Consider the following 17395-nt stretch of genomic DNA (forward strand, 5'->3'; position numbering starts at 1 on the left):
TAAAACTACTTGGGTCCCATAAAGCAAGTAGAGCTAGAAAAATTTCATAATATTGCCGGTACAATCTAGCTTAGTTGTCATCTGTTTCATTAGCTTCGTCGAGATTTTATTTAGTGATCTCATCCTCCCATGCTCATCTTAATTAAAGCCTACGTAATATGATCTACTAATAGTATTTAACATATAACAACAACGACCAAATGATGAATAGATTAGACAAGCAATAATGGTGAAGAATCAAAATACTTTCAAAGAGCTGAAATGATATAATTATCTAGTAGGTAGTTCAGTGATAAGAGTTTGGGATTAAGGAGTTTGTTTTTCTTGTGATCTTAAGTTCAAGCCAGTGGTTACTAATATAATAATCACTAAAGGTTTACATGGTCGTTAATTTCAGTGCCCGTAAAATTAGTCAAGGTACTAGCAAATTAGTCCAATCATCCATATTAATAAAAAAAACTAAAAAGATATTAGAAGTCATTTTCCATATGTCCCATGTTTGACGTTACTGACTCATCATGAAATGCTCCTCACTACCAATTACCAAAGCCTTAATTTTAAACATCCTAGTTAAGGAGGAACATGCTATAGCAATAAATTCTTGTTTTTGGTAGATATATGTAAATAAAAAGTCGTAATATAGTAATGTAAGTGATGGGAAACAAAAATGTTTTTGCTCTTTTTCTTTCAACATTAGCCTACAATTCTTGTAAGGATTGAACACAGAATTTGTTGCGTAGTGTCCACTAGCGATAGACCTTATTTATTATACAAGTAGATTTCATTAATTAATAGTTTTGGTTGAGTGAATTCAGTAAAACTGTTGTTAAAACTAATTAGTATTAATTAAATTAAAGCTTGACTAAAATTATTTAAAATTATTATTATTATTATTATTATTATTATTATTATATCAGATGATTATTATTCAAAGTTAAATCTTTGTTAAATTCCTTAAAACTTTTTATACAAGGTTAGCATTAGTAGAGGCATATTTTTGAAATCCAGCCTGGCCCGACGAGTCTATCCAAGGACCCAGGGCTGAAACCAGGCCGGATTGAAGAAAAAACAAGAGAAAGAAAACCCTGGTATGAACCCGGTGACCCAATTGACCCAGCAAGACCCAGTTGACCCGGCAAAACATGATCACAAACCCGGTTGCAATCCATTGGCTTTTTATTTTTATTTTATTAAAACAATATCATTTTGATTTTTTTTAAAAAAATTAACCCGAATAACTTAGTGACTCAATCAAAACTAAGAATCCAGGTCTCAGACTGGGTCTAAAAACTACAAGTAGAGGTAAGGAAATTAACAAGGTAGAATTTGGATTTTTTTCCTTTTTAAAAAAAATATATTTTTTATTTTAAAAGTTCTTTGCAAACAAAAATTATTTTAAATTAATTTTATAATTTTAAAAAAATATTATTTTATTATATTTTTAAATAAAAAATACTCTTAAAAACAAACACTTCTTATCTCTTAAATATCTCGTAATATTTCGTAGGTAATTTGACAACTGAAACGTCGTCGAAAATTGACAACTGAAACTTCTCGAGGGAAACGTGTTGAAAAAATTTCAACGTTGCTATTGGCCTATTACTTTAGGTTCCCGCGTCTGTGCTGTTTGTTGACTTCTCTGTATCTATCTATAATGCTTCAACGGACCATCTTCGCCGACCGACTTCTTTTTTTCTTTTTTTTCCAAGACACGATTTAAGTAAACTAGAATATTGAAAGTTTGTAACTTTGTTCCATGTATTTTTAAAAAAGTTTAATTTTTTTATTTTTTATTTTTTAAATTAATATTTTTCAAGTACTTTTCAGATTATTTTGAATACAAAAATATAAAAGTAATTTAATATATTTCTAAATAAAAAATATTATTTTAATATATTTCTAAATAAAAAATACTTTAATAAATAATTGCAGCTACACTCTCAAATACCCTCTCAATCTTATTATAAACAAAGAGGGACCAGGTGTCAAGTTGTCTAAATCTTGAAACATTTTAATCCGAATTATTACTTAACTCGGTTTTAAAATTAAACAGTATAAGAGTTATTTTTGACATAATCTAATTGATTTAGCCGGTTTAAAAATAACTTGGATAATCAATAAAAAATATGATTTAATTTAAAAAAAAATCAAAATGATTTTTTTTAATATTGACATATTAATATATTAGATCAAATCAAGTTTCATAAATTAACCATTCAAATTAACGATTTAGGTAATGAATTTCACTGAGGTTAAGAATTTTATTTTTAAAATATTTTTTATTTAATTATATATTAATAAAAATAAATACTCATAAAATTGAGTACAAACTAAATATCTATATATTTATTTGAGACTACAATACTCTTATAAAAATCAAACTAGAATAATTTATAAAGATAAATTCAAAATCAAGCGAATATTAATAAATAAAAATAACTAGAATAATAAAAAAGAGGGAAATTAATACTTTCACTCCAACTCTAGGGGTAAAGCAAACAGTAGGGATGATGTATTCTAGTTTACTTGTAATATGTTTTAGAGTCTGATTATGATTGTAATTATTATATATTGACATGAGACTTCAAACCAGTAGCAGGCTCAAATGTTTTTAGTGGAATTTCTACTATGATGATGGCATTTACTAGTTATATTTTATTATATATGTATCTTATTTATTATTTACATATAAAAAAATTATATATCAATATTTTATTTATTAAACTTTGAATATTCGTTCAAATATTTATTATTTGAGTATTATTTAATAAAAAATTAGAAATAATATATATACACTTGAATATGTATATACATATATTAAATAATTATAATATAAATGTTATATATATATATATATATTCCTTTTTATTTTTTAAAAAAAATTCACTCATTCAATTTGATTTAATATTTATTAAAATTAGATTAAACTAGTTATTTGAGACTATAATACCCTTATAAAAATCAAATTAAAATAATTTATAAAGATAAATTCAAAATTAAGTGAATATTAATAAATAAAAATAACTAGAATAAAAAAAGGAGAAATTAATAATTTCACTCCAACTCTAGGTGAGGTAAAACAAATAGGAGGGATGAGGTATTCTAGTTAACTTGTAGTATGTTTGGTATGTTTTGAAAGTGTGATTGCAATTATAATTATTATATATTATTCAGAGATTTCAAACCAGTAGCAGGCTCAAACGTTTTTGATGGAATTTCTACGATGGTGATGGCATTCACTAGTTATATTTTATTATATATGTATCTTATTTATTATTTACATATACAAAAAATTATATATCAATAATTTATTTATTAAACTTTGAATATCCATTCAAATATTTATTATTTGAGTATTATTTATTATTTAATAAAAAATTTAGAAATAATATATATACACTTGAATATGTGTGTGTATTAAATATATTATAATATAAATGTTATACATATTCCTTTTTATTTAAAAAAAAAATTCACTCATTCAATTTGATTCAATATTTATTAAAATTAGATTAAACTAGTTATTTGACCCGCGTTTTACTACGAGTCAGATAATTTTTTTGACAAAAAACAAATTAATATGCAAGTTTGTTAAATGTATTTTTTTTAATTCTAACTATAAATAAAAAAAAAGTCTATGCTTGCATTTAATTAAATACATGAAAAATCATCTATGCCAGTAAATACAAAAAACAAAATGCTAATAAAAATATATAAAATCTCAAGTTAATTTTTAATGTACAGGTGTTTTAACATGTTTTTTAAATCAAGTAAAACATATAACTATAAATAAAAATTTTGATACTTGCATATAATAAAATATAGTAAAAATTTATATGTATTAATAAAAATATATAAAATTTCAAGTTAATTTTTATCGTAATTGGATAATATAATAATTTTGCAATTGCTAGAGTAAGGTATATTTTCTTAGTTCTTGCTTAATAATTTCTTAAAAAAATATAAAAAAAATTAAAAAATAAATTATAAAGAAAAAAAAAAGGTATAAATAAATCAAGTGTAGAATAATAAATATTGAAAGTATAAAAAAATAAAAAAAAATAGTTTTTTCAAAAAAAATGTAAAGAAAAAAAATGAAAACACCATTAAATGTATAAATAATTGTCACCCCGAAACTGGTTTCTTGTGGGAAAGACTACTCCGACCATAGAATTCTGGTGGTGCTCCCGTGATAATCATCATGACCCACCAAACAGGACACTGAGAATCAGTGCGGCATTATCGTATCTTGTTTATCGTATAATGCCGACCACTTTTGATGGCCCTTTCTACACGCTCGAAACTAGTCCTACTTCAGTTCCGCTATTTAATATGATTTAGATAAGGTTAAATTTAAATTTTAATATAAAATATATAATTATCCAGTTTTATAGTAACAGTTATAATTCTCAGCTTTTCTCTGATCACGAGGTTTTATCAAAGCTTAGGTCGGCTTTGAGGTCTGCTTCCAAGCTTGTTTGAATTGATGCAATTATTGGATTGAAAATTATAAAATAATTATGCATTTTACATCAAAATCTAAATTTAACCGAAGCATATTATTGTTATTAATAATTATAATAATGCGGCTGTTCCCATTTTCATATTTTCTGCTAAAATTCTCATCCTATTACCATATATTTCCTCCTCCTTGTTCACTGCCAAACTAGCTTGTCCCTTGGCCTTTATCAATGCCTAAAAGCGCCCATTTATACCAGTCAAAAAAACCTTCAGCTATTGTTCTCAATGGGTTTTTTAGTGCCTTCTCCAGTCTTCTGCCCCCATGCCATTGTTCTTCTTCTCCTGTGTCTCACGTCCTCTGCCTTGTCAATCGACGGGAATGAGACCGACCGACTGGCCTTGCTGGATTTCAAGTCCAAAATGACCGATGATCCTCTCGGAATCATGCGCTTGTGGAACAGCAGCATCCACTTCTGCCGGTGGTTCGGTGTCACATGCAGTCAGAAGCACCAGAGGGTGACGGTGCTGGATCTGCAGTCCCTTAAACTCTCAGGTTCCGTTTCACCATATATCGGCAATCTGAGCTTTTTAAGGGAGATATACCTTCAAAACAACAGCTTCAGTCATGAAATCCCAGCGCAAATTGGCCACTTGCATAGATTGCAAATACTATTACTGCATAATAATTATCTTACTGGTGAAATTCCTGCTAGTATATCTAGTTCCTATAACCTCGTTTCACTCAAATTAGCAAACAACAAGCTCATAGGAGAAATCCCAAAGGAGTTTGGCTCCTTCTTGAAGCTCAGAAACCTCTCTCTAGCGGGCAACAACCTTACAGGAAGTATCCCTCCATCTTTAGGGAACATGTCATCCCTCCAGACTCTATGGCTAAATGATAATAACTTGTTTGGGAATCTCCCTGCTACTTTGAGCAAATTGGTAAACCTCAGGATTTTATCATTGTTTAATAATAGATTTTCAGGTACCATACCTCCCTCCATGTTCAATCTCTCTTCGTTAAGGGCTTTTGAAGTAGGGCTTAACCATTTCCAGGGCAATCTCCCCCCTGATCTGGGCATTTCCCTTCCAAATCTTGAATTCTTTTCCATCCATTCTAACCAATTCACTGGAAGTGTTCCTGTTTCAATATCCAACTTATCAAATCTTGAAATGCTACAGTTAAACCAAAACATGCTCACAGGAAAAATGCCTTCACTGGAAAAGCTACAAAGGCTTCTTTCAATAACCATTGCCTCCAACAATCTGGGAAGTGGGGAAGCCAATGACTTGAGCTTTCTCTCCTCCTTGACCAATGCCACAAACCTAGAGGAATTGATTATAACGCAAAATAACTTTCAAGGACAGCTGCCTCCACAAATCAGCAATTTGTCAACTACACTGGAAATCATGGGCCTGGACAGCAATCTATTATTTGGGAGCATCCCCGATGGAATAGAGAATCTCATCAGCTTGAATGATTTTGAAGTACAAAACAACCACCTTTCAGGTATCATTCCTTCTGCCATTGGGAAGCTTCAAAATCTAGAAATATTGGATCTTGGATTGAATAATTTTTCAGGGCATATTCCATCCTCTTTAGGAAACCTGACTAACTTAAGTGGACTGTATTTAAATGACATCAATGTTCAAGGCAGCATCCCTTCAAGTCTAGCAAATTGCAACAATTTGTTAGAGTTGGATCTTTCTGGAAACTTTATTAGCGGTAGCATACCCCCTGAAATATTTGGACTATCCTCCCTGTCGATTAATCTTGATTTATCTCGAAACCATTTGTCTGGCTCCCTACCGAAGGAAGTAGGAAATTTGGAAAATCTAGGAATTTTAGCTATTTCTGGGAATATGATATCAGGTAAGATTCCTAGTAGTCTTGGACATTGTGAAAGTCTGCAAGTCTTGTACTTGGATGCCAACCTTTTTGAAGGTTCCGTTCCTTCCTCCTTGAGTACCCTGAAAGGCATTCAAGAATTCAATTTTTCTCATAACAATTTGTCTGGGGAAATTCCAGAATTTTTCCAAGATTTCAAGTCCTTGGAAATTTTGGACCTATCTTATAACAATTTTGAAGGGATGGTACCTGTTAGAGGAGTTTTCAAGAATGCAACAGCAGCTTCAGTCATTGGGAATAGCAAGCTATGCGGTGGCACAACTGATTTTGAGCTTCCTCCATGCAATTTCAAACACCCGAAGAGATTGAGCCTAAAAACGAAGATTACAATCTTTGTGATTTCCTTGCTTCTAGTGGTGGCAGTACTTATCACTTGTTTGTTTCTTTTCTTGTCAAGAAAGAAAAGAAGAGAATTCACTCCAAGCTCTGATGGGAATGTGCTATTGAAGGTGTCTTATCAAAGTCTCCTAAAATCTACAAATGGATTCTCCTCAATCAATTTAATTGGTACTGGCAGCTTTGGCTCTGTCTATAAAGGAATTCTTGATCATAACGGAACAGCTGTTGCAGTCAAAGTGCTTAACCTAATGCGTCAAGGAGCTTCTAAAAGTTTCATGGCTGAATGTGAGGCTCTGCGGAACGTCAGACATCGAAATCTAGTTAAGGTAGTGACAGCATGTTCAGGTGTTGATTATCATGGGAATGATTTCAAGGCTTTGGTGTATGAATTCATGGTTAATGGGAGTTTGGAAACCTGGCTGCATCCAAGTCCTGCAGCAGATGAGGAGCGGGGGATTCTAGATCTTACGCAGAGACTAAACATTGCCATCGATGTTGCCCACGCACTTGACTATCTTCATCACCAATGTGAAAGACAAATAGTACACTGTGACCTCAAACCAGGCAATGTTCTTCTCGATGACGAAATGGTTGGCCATGTAGGTGATTTTGGGTTAGCAAAATTCCTTCTCGAAGACACCCTTCACCATTCGACGAACCCATCAAGCTCCATTGGAATAAGAGGGACCATTGGTTATACTCCCCCTGGTAAATGTTGCACATACAATTGTTCTGTTCATCGCATTCTTTTTCATTTCAATATCATATTTTCGTGCTCTGTTTCTTCAAACTTACTTCCCATTTTATGATTATGATTGTAGAGTATGGTGCGGGAAACGAAGTGTCAGCATATGGTGATGTATACAGCTATGGCATACTCTTGCTGGAGATGTTTACCGGAAAGAGACCAACCGATGACCTGTTTAATGGTCTGAACCTTCATAGCTATGTGAAGACATTTTTGCCTGAGAAAGTGTTGCAGATTGCAGATCCTTCTCTTCTTCAAATAAAATTTGAAGGGAATTCTATCGAACAAAATAGAGTTCTTGAGTGCTTGGTCTCAGTATTTACAACTGGAATCTCCTGTTCTGTCGAGTCGCCACAGGGACGGATGGGCATTGCTGATGTTATAGCCCAACTATTTTCTGCCAGAAACGAACTTCTTGGAACCTGATTACATTGCAAGAGAATGACGCGCCTAGTTCTGTGTATGCTTGCTTCATGATGATGTGCTACACTCTTTTACTCAGTTCTTTCGATAGAATGTAGATCAATTTTCTTTTATTTCACTATGACTTTAATCGCTTTGAAACAATAAGATCAAGTGAAGCTTTTAGAATCATAATTTAAACTTATTAAATATCAAGAATGAATTCACATAGCCTTTTCTCTAATAACTACTGATTACTGTTGCAATTTGATATCCAAAAGTCATATAATTTTGATGGTAAATATATGTGAAGGCATGCATTCCATTGACACGTAGAATTAATTTATATAATATATACTATCTGAGATTTTAACACATGATTTTCATTCCTCTGTAATCAAGATGTAAAATTGACTAGCATCTTCAAAATATAGTATTTGTTCATGATAACAATCGTCTTCAGGTTGATGAGTAGATATCTCTGACACTGAAATTGTTGAGTGAGTTGTAATTTTTTTTTTTTTTACTAGAGATTGTTTTTGTTAGTATACATACACATCTTATTTTTATTGAGACTATCAATAGGCATGACTTAATACATTTTTTCTCCAAAACTTTAAGGGTAGTAATTCCTGGCTATTTTATTTTATCCTTTCCACAAAAACTACAAATTTATCAAATTGGTTTTGCCAATGATAGGAATACTTTGGTTGCTTTAAAGACATTCTTCAACCTCATCCAATGATTAACGATGATTAAATATTTATCAAACAAAATTTTCAAGCCCTAAAAAATAATAAAAGATTTGTTCATGGTGTTTTAACTACAACACTCAACATGGATATCCCATACTCATTAGAAGATTCAAAATCAAATGATAGGATTCATTTACAATAGAATTTAAAAGTTTCAAACTAGCAATTTTACAATAGTTAAAACAAAATTAAAAGGTTGAGATTAAAAACCTAATCCTAAATCCAAATTCTTAGCTCAAATATTTCATGCCTCCGTATTCTTAACTATAACGAAATCTAAAAAAAAATACTTTGTGATCATGAAGCTACTCCTACAAAGTAGCAAAGACATTAATTTCACCCCATCTTCATCTTCATCATGTTCCATCATAGGTCTAGCAAATGATAATGAAGATCATCATTATGGTATTTTTCCACTTATACAAAATTCATAGACATTTTCTCCTCACAAATGTAAATGTCAATATTTTTTTTAAAAAATGTATTTTTAAAAGGCCTAAAAAATTTTATGGCCCATTTTCATTTTTAAACATTTTCGAGACCCTTTTAGCCTAATTCCGTTATTGTTAGAAAATACCAAAATTGTTTCTCCACTTGCAGAAGAAGATAATAGACTTTCAGTAGTGGGATTTTTTGGCAAACAACTACATCAACTTTCCAAAAAGCAATATAATTGCTTTACAAAATTCAAAGATGCCTTCCTAAAAAATATTCTATAAAAAGAGAACTTTTTTAGGCATTCAATGCATGACTTCAAAATAAAATTTCTCTATAAAAGAAAAATTTCTCTAAACAAAACATTCAGGAAGATCCTCTTATAACCATATACAAAATTCTCTATACCCATATATCTTATATCCATTTCCAATACAAATTTAAGTAATATTTCTTCAAATCTTATGTATTACTATTTTATTATAGTTTAAATTTTACATTTATATTTTTGCAAATTATAAGTATGCTTTGTGCTTGTTAGAGGATCCCATCATTGTTAGATTTGCCTTTTCATTCACACTAACACAAATTGATTATTTTTGTGTTTGGAATTGGTTATTTTTTATAATGTTGATATAGATATAACAATAAAAAATAAACCAACCATCATAAACTAACACAAATTCAATGTATTTTCTCTCTATAAATGAAACTGGAATATCTAAATATAATTATTCTAAACACTTTTGCAACAAATGACCATAATTGTTAATGACTACAAAACTTAAACTAGAACCCCAAACAAGCTATAGTTGAACTTCTTATAGTTGTTTTTTCTAGCGAGTTAGATTTGTCTTTTCATTCACACTAACTCATTTGGAGAAACCCTGAAATATTTGTTGATCTAGATATAACATAAAAAATAAACCAACTATCATAAACTAACACAAATTCAATGTATTTTCTCTCTATAAATGAAACTGGAATGTCTAAATATAATTATTCTAAACACCTTGCAACAAATGACCATAGTTGTTAATGACTATAAAACTTAAACTAGAACCCCAAACAAGCTATAGTTGAACTTTTTATAGTTGTTTTTTTCTAGCGAGTTAAAAGGATGGTAAGATTACCATTCCACCAAAACACAATATCTTTAAATATTAAACTCCATCAAAACAACAAATATCTTCTTATTTTTTATATTAGACTCTAATGGAAACATCATTCAAGATGTAATTTCAACCTTAAATTACCAACTAATTCAATAAAAAAAAGAAATTTAGAAGCTAATAGCTAGTCACAAATTATTGATATTCATAAGAAATCAACAAGACCATTAGATGATCACACTGGGTAAAATTAATCATATCAGCTCAGATAATTAAAACTACCAACTTAAAATCTAAACAAGATAGCTATCTTAACAATATTGGAAAAAAAAAAATGTAATTTTCATCAAAAACTAGCACATTCTCAAACCCTCATCAATGTCATTCAATAGCCCACCTAGAGCTTATTACTTTCTGTGCTCTTCTCTGGCAACAATCTTGAACTTCCCTGTTTGTTGTTGCTGCAAAAAAAGGGAAAAAACCATCAAAAAGCCATAGAAACATGAGATCTCTCTACCAATCAAAATTTTGAATTGAAACGCGTAATGCATTTTTTTTTCTTTTTTTACCTTATCCCATAATTCAGTGTGTCTTTTGCAGAAGCCAGCAACTATAGTCTCCTTCTTCTTCCCTTCTTTATACTCGATATAAACATCCTCATTCAACCCACAAGTAACATGAAATGCCAGAGGACACTTAGGCTCAGAGCAGTCAATAACACACCCTTTTCTACTCTTGCAAACATAACATTTCTCTTCCCATCTCCTTTTAGGAACCTTAGAATAATCAATTCCTTCACGGCCATCTGGATTGTCAAAAAACACCTCAGGAATCAAAAGTGCGCACACAATATGAGCCCATGACTCATCACGGCCATTTGTTGCGGTGGGTTTCAAAGCACCGCCCTTTATTGGACACAAGCAACAAGATAAGGATGGTTGCTTGGTTTCTCTGTCGGATTTAGAAGCCAAACACTGACTACAAAACCAATCACCATCAGGAACACCCATTATTAAAGGGTTGCCATAGCAAGTAGTGTGAACCATTAAATTGCACCCGTCACAAAACACTATAGGATCTGTTGGATCCCCATCTGTGCTTTGACAAATAGCACACAAAATACCATCATCCTCTTCCTCCTTATACTCTTGTTGATTGCTTTCATAAAGAAATGTGACTTTCTCCTCTTGTTGTAAGCTATCAATTGACTTATTAATAATTGGAAGAGGGGTTTTCTTGTTTTCCTCATCTGCTTTAATTTCTTCATTAGAAGAAGGAATATACTCAACGTTGAGATCGATTAGCGGCGAAAGAGGCTTACCGGAAACTAAATCAGGATGCAGTGCCCAAACCCTCTTCTTGGTTGGCAAGCAGTAAGCAGCACTAGTAGTGACTTTCGGATCAGCATCCGCAAGAAGTGGGTTCCGGGACTCCTTTCGCTTCTTGGCCGGCAATTGCGAGGAGAAGGGCACATTTTCTTCGTTTTCTTGTTGCTGTTGCTGTTTTAAGAGCGTGTGCCTTTGGAGAGGAGGTATGGATTGGAATTTGGTATCCATTGTTGATTCTGTGTCTGAAGTTTTTTGGGATTTTGCAAGCAGAGAAAGATGGAGGCGGAGATTTCGGGCTTTTATGTGGTTAAAATTTTGAATATTAAAGGCAAATTGGGTTTGGAGGGAAGAGAGCCCGGGAAGGGAAGAACAACCCTATCAAAATCTGGTTTTTTGTTTTCGTTTTTTCAGTTTCTCAAAGCTTTGTGGCGGCAACTTAATTTTAAAATTTTCATGCCCCTCCAACTATCAATAAGGCCTCGTTTAGGTCCCCATAGCACCGGAAATTTTAATTATATCCTTCTCTCCGATTTTGGGCATCTATCACTTCTAAGCCAAAGAAAACTACGTACTTTTTTTTTTTTTTTTACTAAACTAAAAAAAACCAGATTTATAATCTTTGTAATTTAATCTGTGGATTTCTCTGTGGGGTGCTTTAGGCATTTTCATTCCGATACTTGTACACAATAAGGTCAATTCTTGCTGCTCTGTAAGCTCTTTTCAATGTACACAATAAGGTCAATTCATAAAAACTTCCGTTGAACTCAATATTGTACTTTGAAATTACAAAACCAAATACAAACAAGATGGGGGAACATAACAAGTCTGTAGTGCAAAGTCCACAGTTCAAACACAGAATAAATCTCAAAAATTGTTATCATAATGTTACTGAAAAATATGGCATTCCACGTCTCAAATCAACCATGAAAGGCTCACGTCACTAGCTACTGCTTATCGAGTTTCTAGATGTCATGTCAATCATCATTCCGGGCAGGCACACTGCGTCTCCAAATTCCGGCCAGAACACTACCAAAGATTGAGTGGCAGACACTAGAAACAGCACACGGTACTGCTGTAAGCGGGTTACCAAAATGCTTTGTAGCAAGAACAACACCGAGCACAGAGTTCTGAAAGATAAAACAGGAAAAGTTGAATTATTTGTCTTCATAGAAAATGGGAATGCATAGCAGAGATCAGTTTCTAAATGTGATGGACATTAGACACAACGGGGCCAAGAGACATGGTCCCACCAAAGTTGAGAATTTCTCTCTTTTGATGCAGCGAGAAATTTATTGTCCTCCTCATGAATAGAGAATTTGCCTCTTTCCCTTTAAAACTAAAAGGATAGATTTTTAAACATATTTAGCCCCTCCATGCCAAATGTAAAATTCTGGCCCCATTAAAGCATCAATCCAAGGATCTGCTCCCAAAATCACCAAAAGTACCATTCACAGCAGGCAGCCACAAGAAGAATACCGTAAACTTTGCCTGGAATTGGAATCTACAAACTACTATATTATTACTCCACCGTGTACAGTTAAGTATAGTATATGAGTCATCAAATAGAGAACAAGAGAGAAGCATCCCTTGATAATCCAGCAAGAGTAATTATCTACCTGCATGCCGACCTCAATCGAGATGGTCCGTGATGATGCCACATCAAGCCCTAGCATTCTTGAAAGCAAATATCCAAAGAAAAAACCACATGCGTGAAGGAGAAATGCAGCAAGCACCACTTGTCGGCCAGACATCAGGATTGCAGAAGAACTCTGGGCAATTGCATTTCCACACAGAACAGCAACAGTTCCCACAGCAATGGGTGGCATCAAGGGAGATACAATTTTAACCAGGCTCTGGAAATACTGATTTAGAAATGCACCAGCAAGTACAGGAAGCAGCACGACCTGTCTTTGTAGCAGGAAATGACAAAATTGCTCTTGAAGTTAATGGCATAAAAACAGGATCAAGGCAGGAAAATGCACCTGCATGGTTGACACTAAGAGTCCAGTGGCATCTACCGCAACATATTGCCCAGCCAGTTTAGCTGTCAGAAATGGGGTCATCACCTGCAAACAGCAAGGCAAAAGAAAATACTATTATGGAATCATAAAAGGCAAACAAACTCCAAAGGGTACTGCAACGTATTGCCCAGCCAGTTTAGCTGTCAGAAATGGGGTCATCACCTGCAAACGGCAAGGGAAAAGAAAATACTATTATGGAACCATAAAAGGCAAACAGACTCCAAAGGAGGTGTTTTGCATTTTATGGACCAATTGTCAATAAAATTACTTTAGCAAAAATAAGAAAAATTAAAAATTCCTTCCTTCCAAACTACATCACAGATGAACACAAGAAAACTGTACTGTACATGTCATAAATCTAAAATTTAATTTCTTTTTGAGAAAACAAATCCATCTCCTGTAAATTTTAACTGGACAAAGAAAGGTGAGTAGATGAATGCTAAAAGGAGGTGTCAATGCAGTTCGTATGAGTGAAAAGCATCATCCTTGAATTTCTTCACATGATATTGCATTTAGCTTAATGCATTGAATTTTACCAGGTAAAAGAGGGGAACATGAGAAGAGAGAAGGGCTAGTTACCAACCACAGATGCAAAAGTGCTCGCTGCAGTCATTAATACTGAAAGCGCCACATTTCCACTGGAAAACAAAAGGGATTGTCACATTTGTTGGTTCCAGTGTAAATAAGCAGAAAAGGACAGAAAGAAATAATTATGATTACAGCAGTAGGAATCACATACCGGGCAATATAAGTGACAATGTTACTTGCTGTTCCTGCAGTCAAAAAAATTATAAACTATATTAGTCATAAAATAATCAAGAAAAAGGATCAATAGTACACAATTAACAGATATGCATACCGCCTGGGCAGCAACCAACCAATATTAGACCAGCTGCATAGTGAGATGGCAGATTCAACAGCTTGCTCACTAGAAACCCTGATATTGGCATCACCTGCAAACCATTCACACATCCATGCTCTATTAGCAGTTAACAGAAATTGATATAAAGCTGAAAAATCTCCTAGAACTGGTTTATTAGCTATTACTTTAGTGCTTTTTAAAAAAAATTAACAATATCATTCATTGTGGTGAAAACAAAGGTCGTTTAAAGGAGAACTTCTAGTATTGATTCTCCAAAATGAGAACTGAGATTTGTATGAGAATGGCTTAAAATGCACTTTTACAGTACAATATTATAACTTGGAAAACCTATCTTCATACAAGTGTCGACTTATTAAATCATGAACAGTTTTGACCTTACCCATCAGCTCTACATCACAAAATAAAGTACATTCTTAGGCACCTTTGCTAAAGCACTGCAGCAGGAGTATTCGACAGCCCACAGTAGGAGTAAACCACTAAATACTCCAAAAGTCAAATGGCTTTGTGGACACAAATGGTGACTTAATACTTCATTTTTAATTTCATAGAAAAGCCTTTCTTTCAAAATCCTAAGCCAATATGTTTTATATCTTCATCATGAAGCTAACGATATAAGTAGCAAGAATTTGATCTCACCAGACTTGAAAGCCCTAAGACATAAAACACACTATCAACCTTTTTCTAGTTAATAACTTAATATGAAACTCATTTAGATCGGTTGGTTTGATAAAAGAAAACTTGAAAGGACTAAAACATAAATGCTCACAAAAATTATTAAATCAACGTACCTACCATAGTCCTATAATGCTGATGATTTTCATTGAAATGCAATAACTAACAAACAAATCTCGATATAATACTAGAGAATAAAGCTCATTGAAAACATTGTTAAGATCAAAGGGAACACTGGACAGAAACAAACAAACACGTAAAGAAAAGAACAACAGCTAGAGAGAGAGAGTTGAACAAACCGAGTACTGGAGCACAAAGCCAGAGAGCACCTCTTTAGGCATAGCAAAAGCGTTGCTAAGATCATCAAGTGTAAGTGTCATACCCATACCAAGCATTGTAAGAGGAAGGCCAATACCGACCCATTTGGGAGTGACCCAATTATAAGAAGCTGGTCTTAGGAGACCTAACAGGCAACCCAAAGATACCCATATCGGAAATGCTGTAGATATTGCGTCACTAATCACTTCAATCCACTCCCTCAAGCCCCTTTTTGAACCGGTACTCAAATCGTTTGATGAAATGCCACAGTGAAGTTGGTTTGCTGATTTTCTACTGAATTTAGGCTTCAAAATGAGTGGCCAAATGGGTTTGTTTTGCGGGGTTTGTGAGTTTGGTTGGAGTTGAGATTTAAGCGAGAAGGCGAGTTCATGTGGTTTGATTCTTGTTGGATGATTTGAAAAGAGTTTTGTGTCTGGCTTGAATACGAAATTGTTTGATGTTCCTGAAAGTAATGACGGCATTTTAGCTTCGTCTCCTCTTTTCCGTTCTGTCTCTCTGTAGTCTGTACGACTGGGATAGGTTCCTCGTTGAGGAGCCCACCTGGATTGCGTTTGTATGAATAGACCGTCATTGGTAATAGTGATGATTTGGACACGGCCATCCTGTCATAATTTATTTTTGTTTTATTAAAATAAATTATTTTTTTAAAATATTTTTTTATTTAGAAAAGGATTAAAATAATAATATTATTATTTTTAAAAATTTATCTTTTGAGTTAGCATTTAAACAAAAATATTAAAAAAATTATTTTGAAATATAAAAAAAATAAAAAAAAAACTCAAATTGTTTTAAAAACACTTTTAAAATACAAAAACAAAATGTTTCTACCCTCTTTTTATGTATTAATTATAGTTGATTTAAGGAATGTTTTAGATTGAATTTTAACCTATTATTCATTAAAATTTAATTTTTTTAATTAATTTTTTATTTTTTTAATTTTAATATGCTGATGTTAAAAATAAATTTTAAAAATAAAATATTGTAATGTTTTTTTGAATAAAAAAATATTTTAAAAAACATCCGTTGCCATACTTTTAAATACTCTATTAAGATAATTTTTTTTAGTTAATTATAAATTAGCAAAATGATTAATCTCTTTAATTTGAAAAATAACTAAATAATATCTTAATGAAAATTTACCATCAAATAGCTAACTGATCTATTGCTTTCAATATTGATATCTAAACTATCCTAATAATTCATATTAAATATTTATTGTAATAATATTTTATTAATTAACAAAATCTGAATGGCATTTGGTTTTCACTCTAGCAATTGATAGTCAAAACCCTGATTTTCCCTTAGAGAAATCATCAAATGCATTGACCATATACGGGGTAAAATGATCTTTTTATATGAACACATTAGTTATTTTCAAATTTAGTGGGGTTAGATTGGGTTTTTTACATTGTCCAGGAACTGTGATAACTAAATACCATTTAGAAAGAATAAAAAATGAAGCAACGTATAGGGGTTTTATAGACAATTCCATTTTATATGCACAGTGGAATTACTTTGATGCCTTTAGATTAAAAATTTTAGAGCTTTCTTGTAATTTTTATGCACGGTAAAATTACTTAAATGGTCTCGGGGTCAAAATTTTTAAAGTTTCCTTGCAAGAGCTTTTTGGTTTTTACTCTTGATTTTTTAGTTAATTTAACGTTAACAAGGCAATTTAGTCTTTATTGTTAAAAAGAAAAGGTTGTTAGTTCATGACTCACACGCGCTAGCGAGTTGATATCGCCCTTCAAGTAGCCCCTATAACATCATTTTACAGTGAAACTCCTTTTTTCACAATGGAATTAGAATCACGCTTATGTCCTCTCTTTGATTGTGTGATGTGTGTTGGCGATGAAACTGTGGTTAAGATCTGAAGGGCATTTTTTGTTGCTTTTTTTTTTTTTTTTCCTCTCTCTCTCTTCTCTTTATGAAAGTACGATGGTATTCAGTCATTTATTTTTTTTTTTATATAATTTGATTTTTATTTTTTT

General features: G+C 32.3%; 3 protein-coding genes across 3 annotated transcripts; 1 reads left to right on the top strand and 2 right to left on the bottom strand.

Annotated features, from left to right (window-relative positions):
* The first annotated feature begins 4489 nt into the window (after positions 1 to 4489).
* Positions 4490 to 8051, top strand: LOC118043706 (uncharacterized). The gene is made up of 2 exons (XM_035051744.2): positions 4490 to 7417; positions 7531 to 8051. Exons 1-2 carry the CDS (start codon positions 4747 to 4749, stop codon positions 7881 to 7883), a joined length of 3024 nt encoding a protein of 1007 aa, XP_034907635.1. The 5' UTR covers positions 4490 to 4746; the 3' UTR covers positions 7884 to 8051.
* A 2312-nt stretch (positions 8052 to 10363) lies between these two features.
* LOC118043708 (uncharacterized) lies at positions 10364 to 12076 on the bottom strand. Its single transcript, XM_035051746.2, has 2 exons — positions 10731 to 12076; positions 10364 to 10622 (listed from the first exon to the last, which is right to left on the bottom strand). Exons 1-2 carry the CDS (start codon positions 11715 to 11717, stop codon positions 10569 to 10571), a joined length of 1041 nt encoding a protein of 346 aa, XP_034907637.1. The 5' UTR covers positions 11718 to 12076; the 3' UTR covers positions 10364 to 10568.
* A 139-nt stretch (positions 12077 to 12215) lies between these two features.
* LOC118043707 (probable sodium/metabolite cotransporter BASS1, chloroplastic) lies at positions 12216 to 15954 on the bottom strand. Its single transcript, XM_035051745.2, has 7 exons — positions 15365 to 15954; positions 14370 to 14463; positions 14250 to 14283; positions 14094 to 14148; positions 13472 to 13555; positions 13106 to 13393; positions 12216 to 12616 (listed from the first exon to the last, which is right to left on the bottom strand). Exons 1-7 carry the CDS (start codon positions 15863 to 15865, stop codon positions 12464 to 12466), a joined length of 1209 nt encoding a protein of 402 aa, XP_034907636.1. The 5' UTR covers positions 15866 to 15954; the 3' UTR covers positions 12216 to 12463.
* Positions 15955 to 17395: the final 1441 nt, after the last annotated feature.

This window comes from Populus alba, chromosome 11 (genome assembly GCF_005239225.2).
Source record: "Populus alba chromosome 11, ASM523922v2, whole genome shotgun sequence".
NCBI lineage: Eukaryota > Viridiplantae > Streptophyta > Magnoliopsida > Malpighiales > Salicaceae > Populus > Populus alba.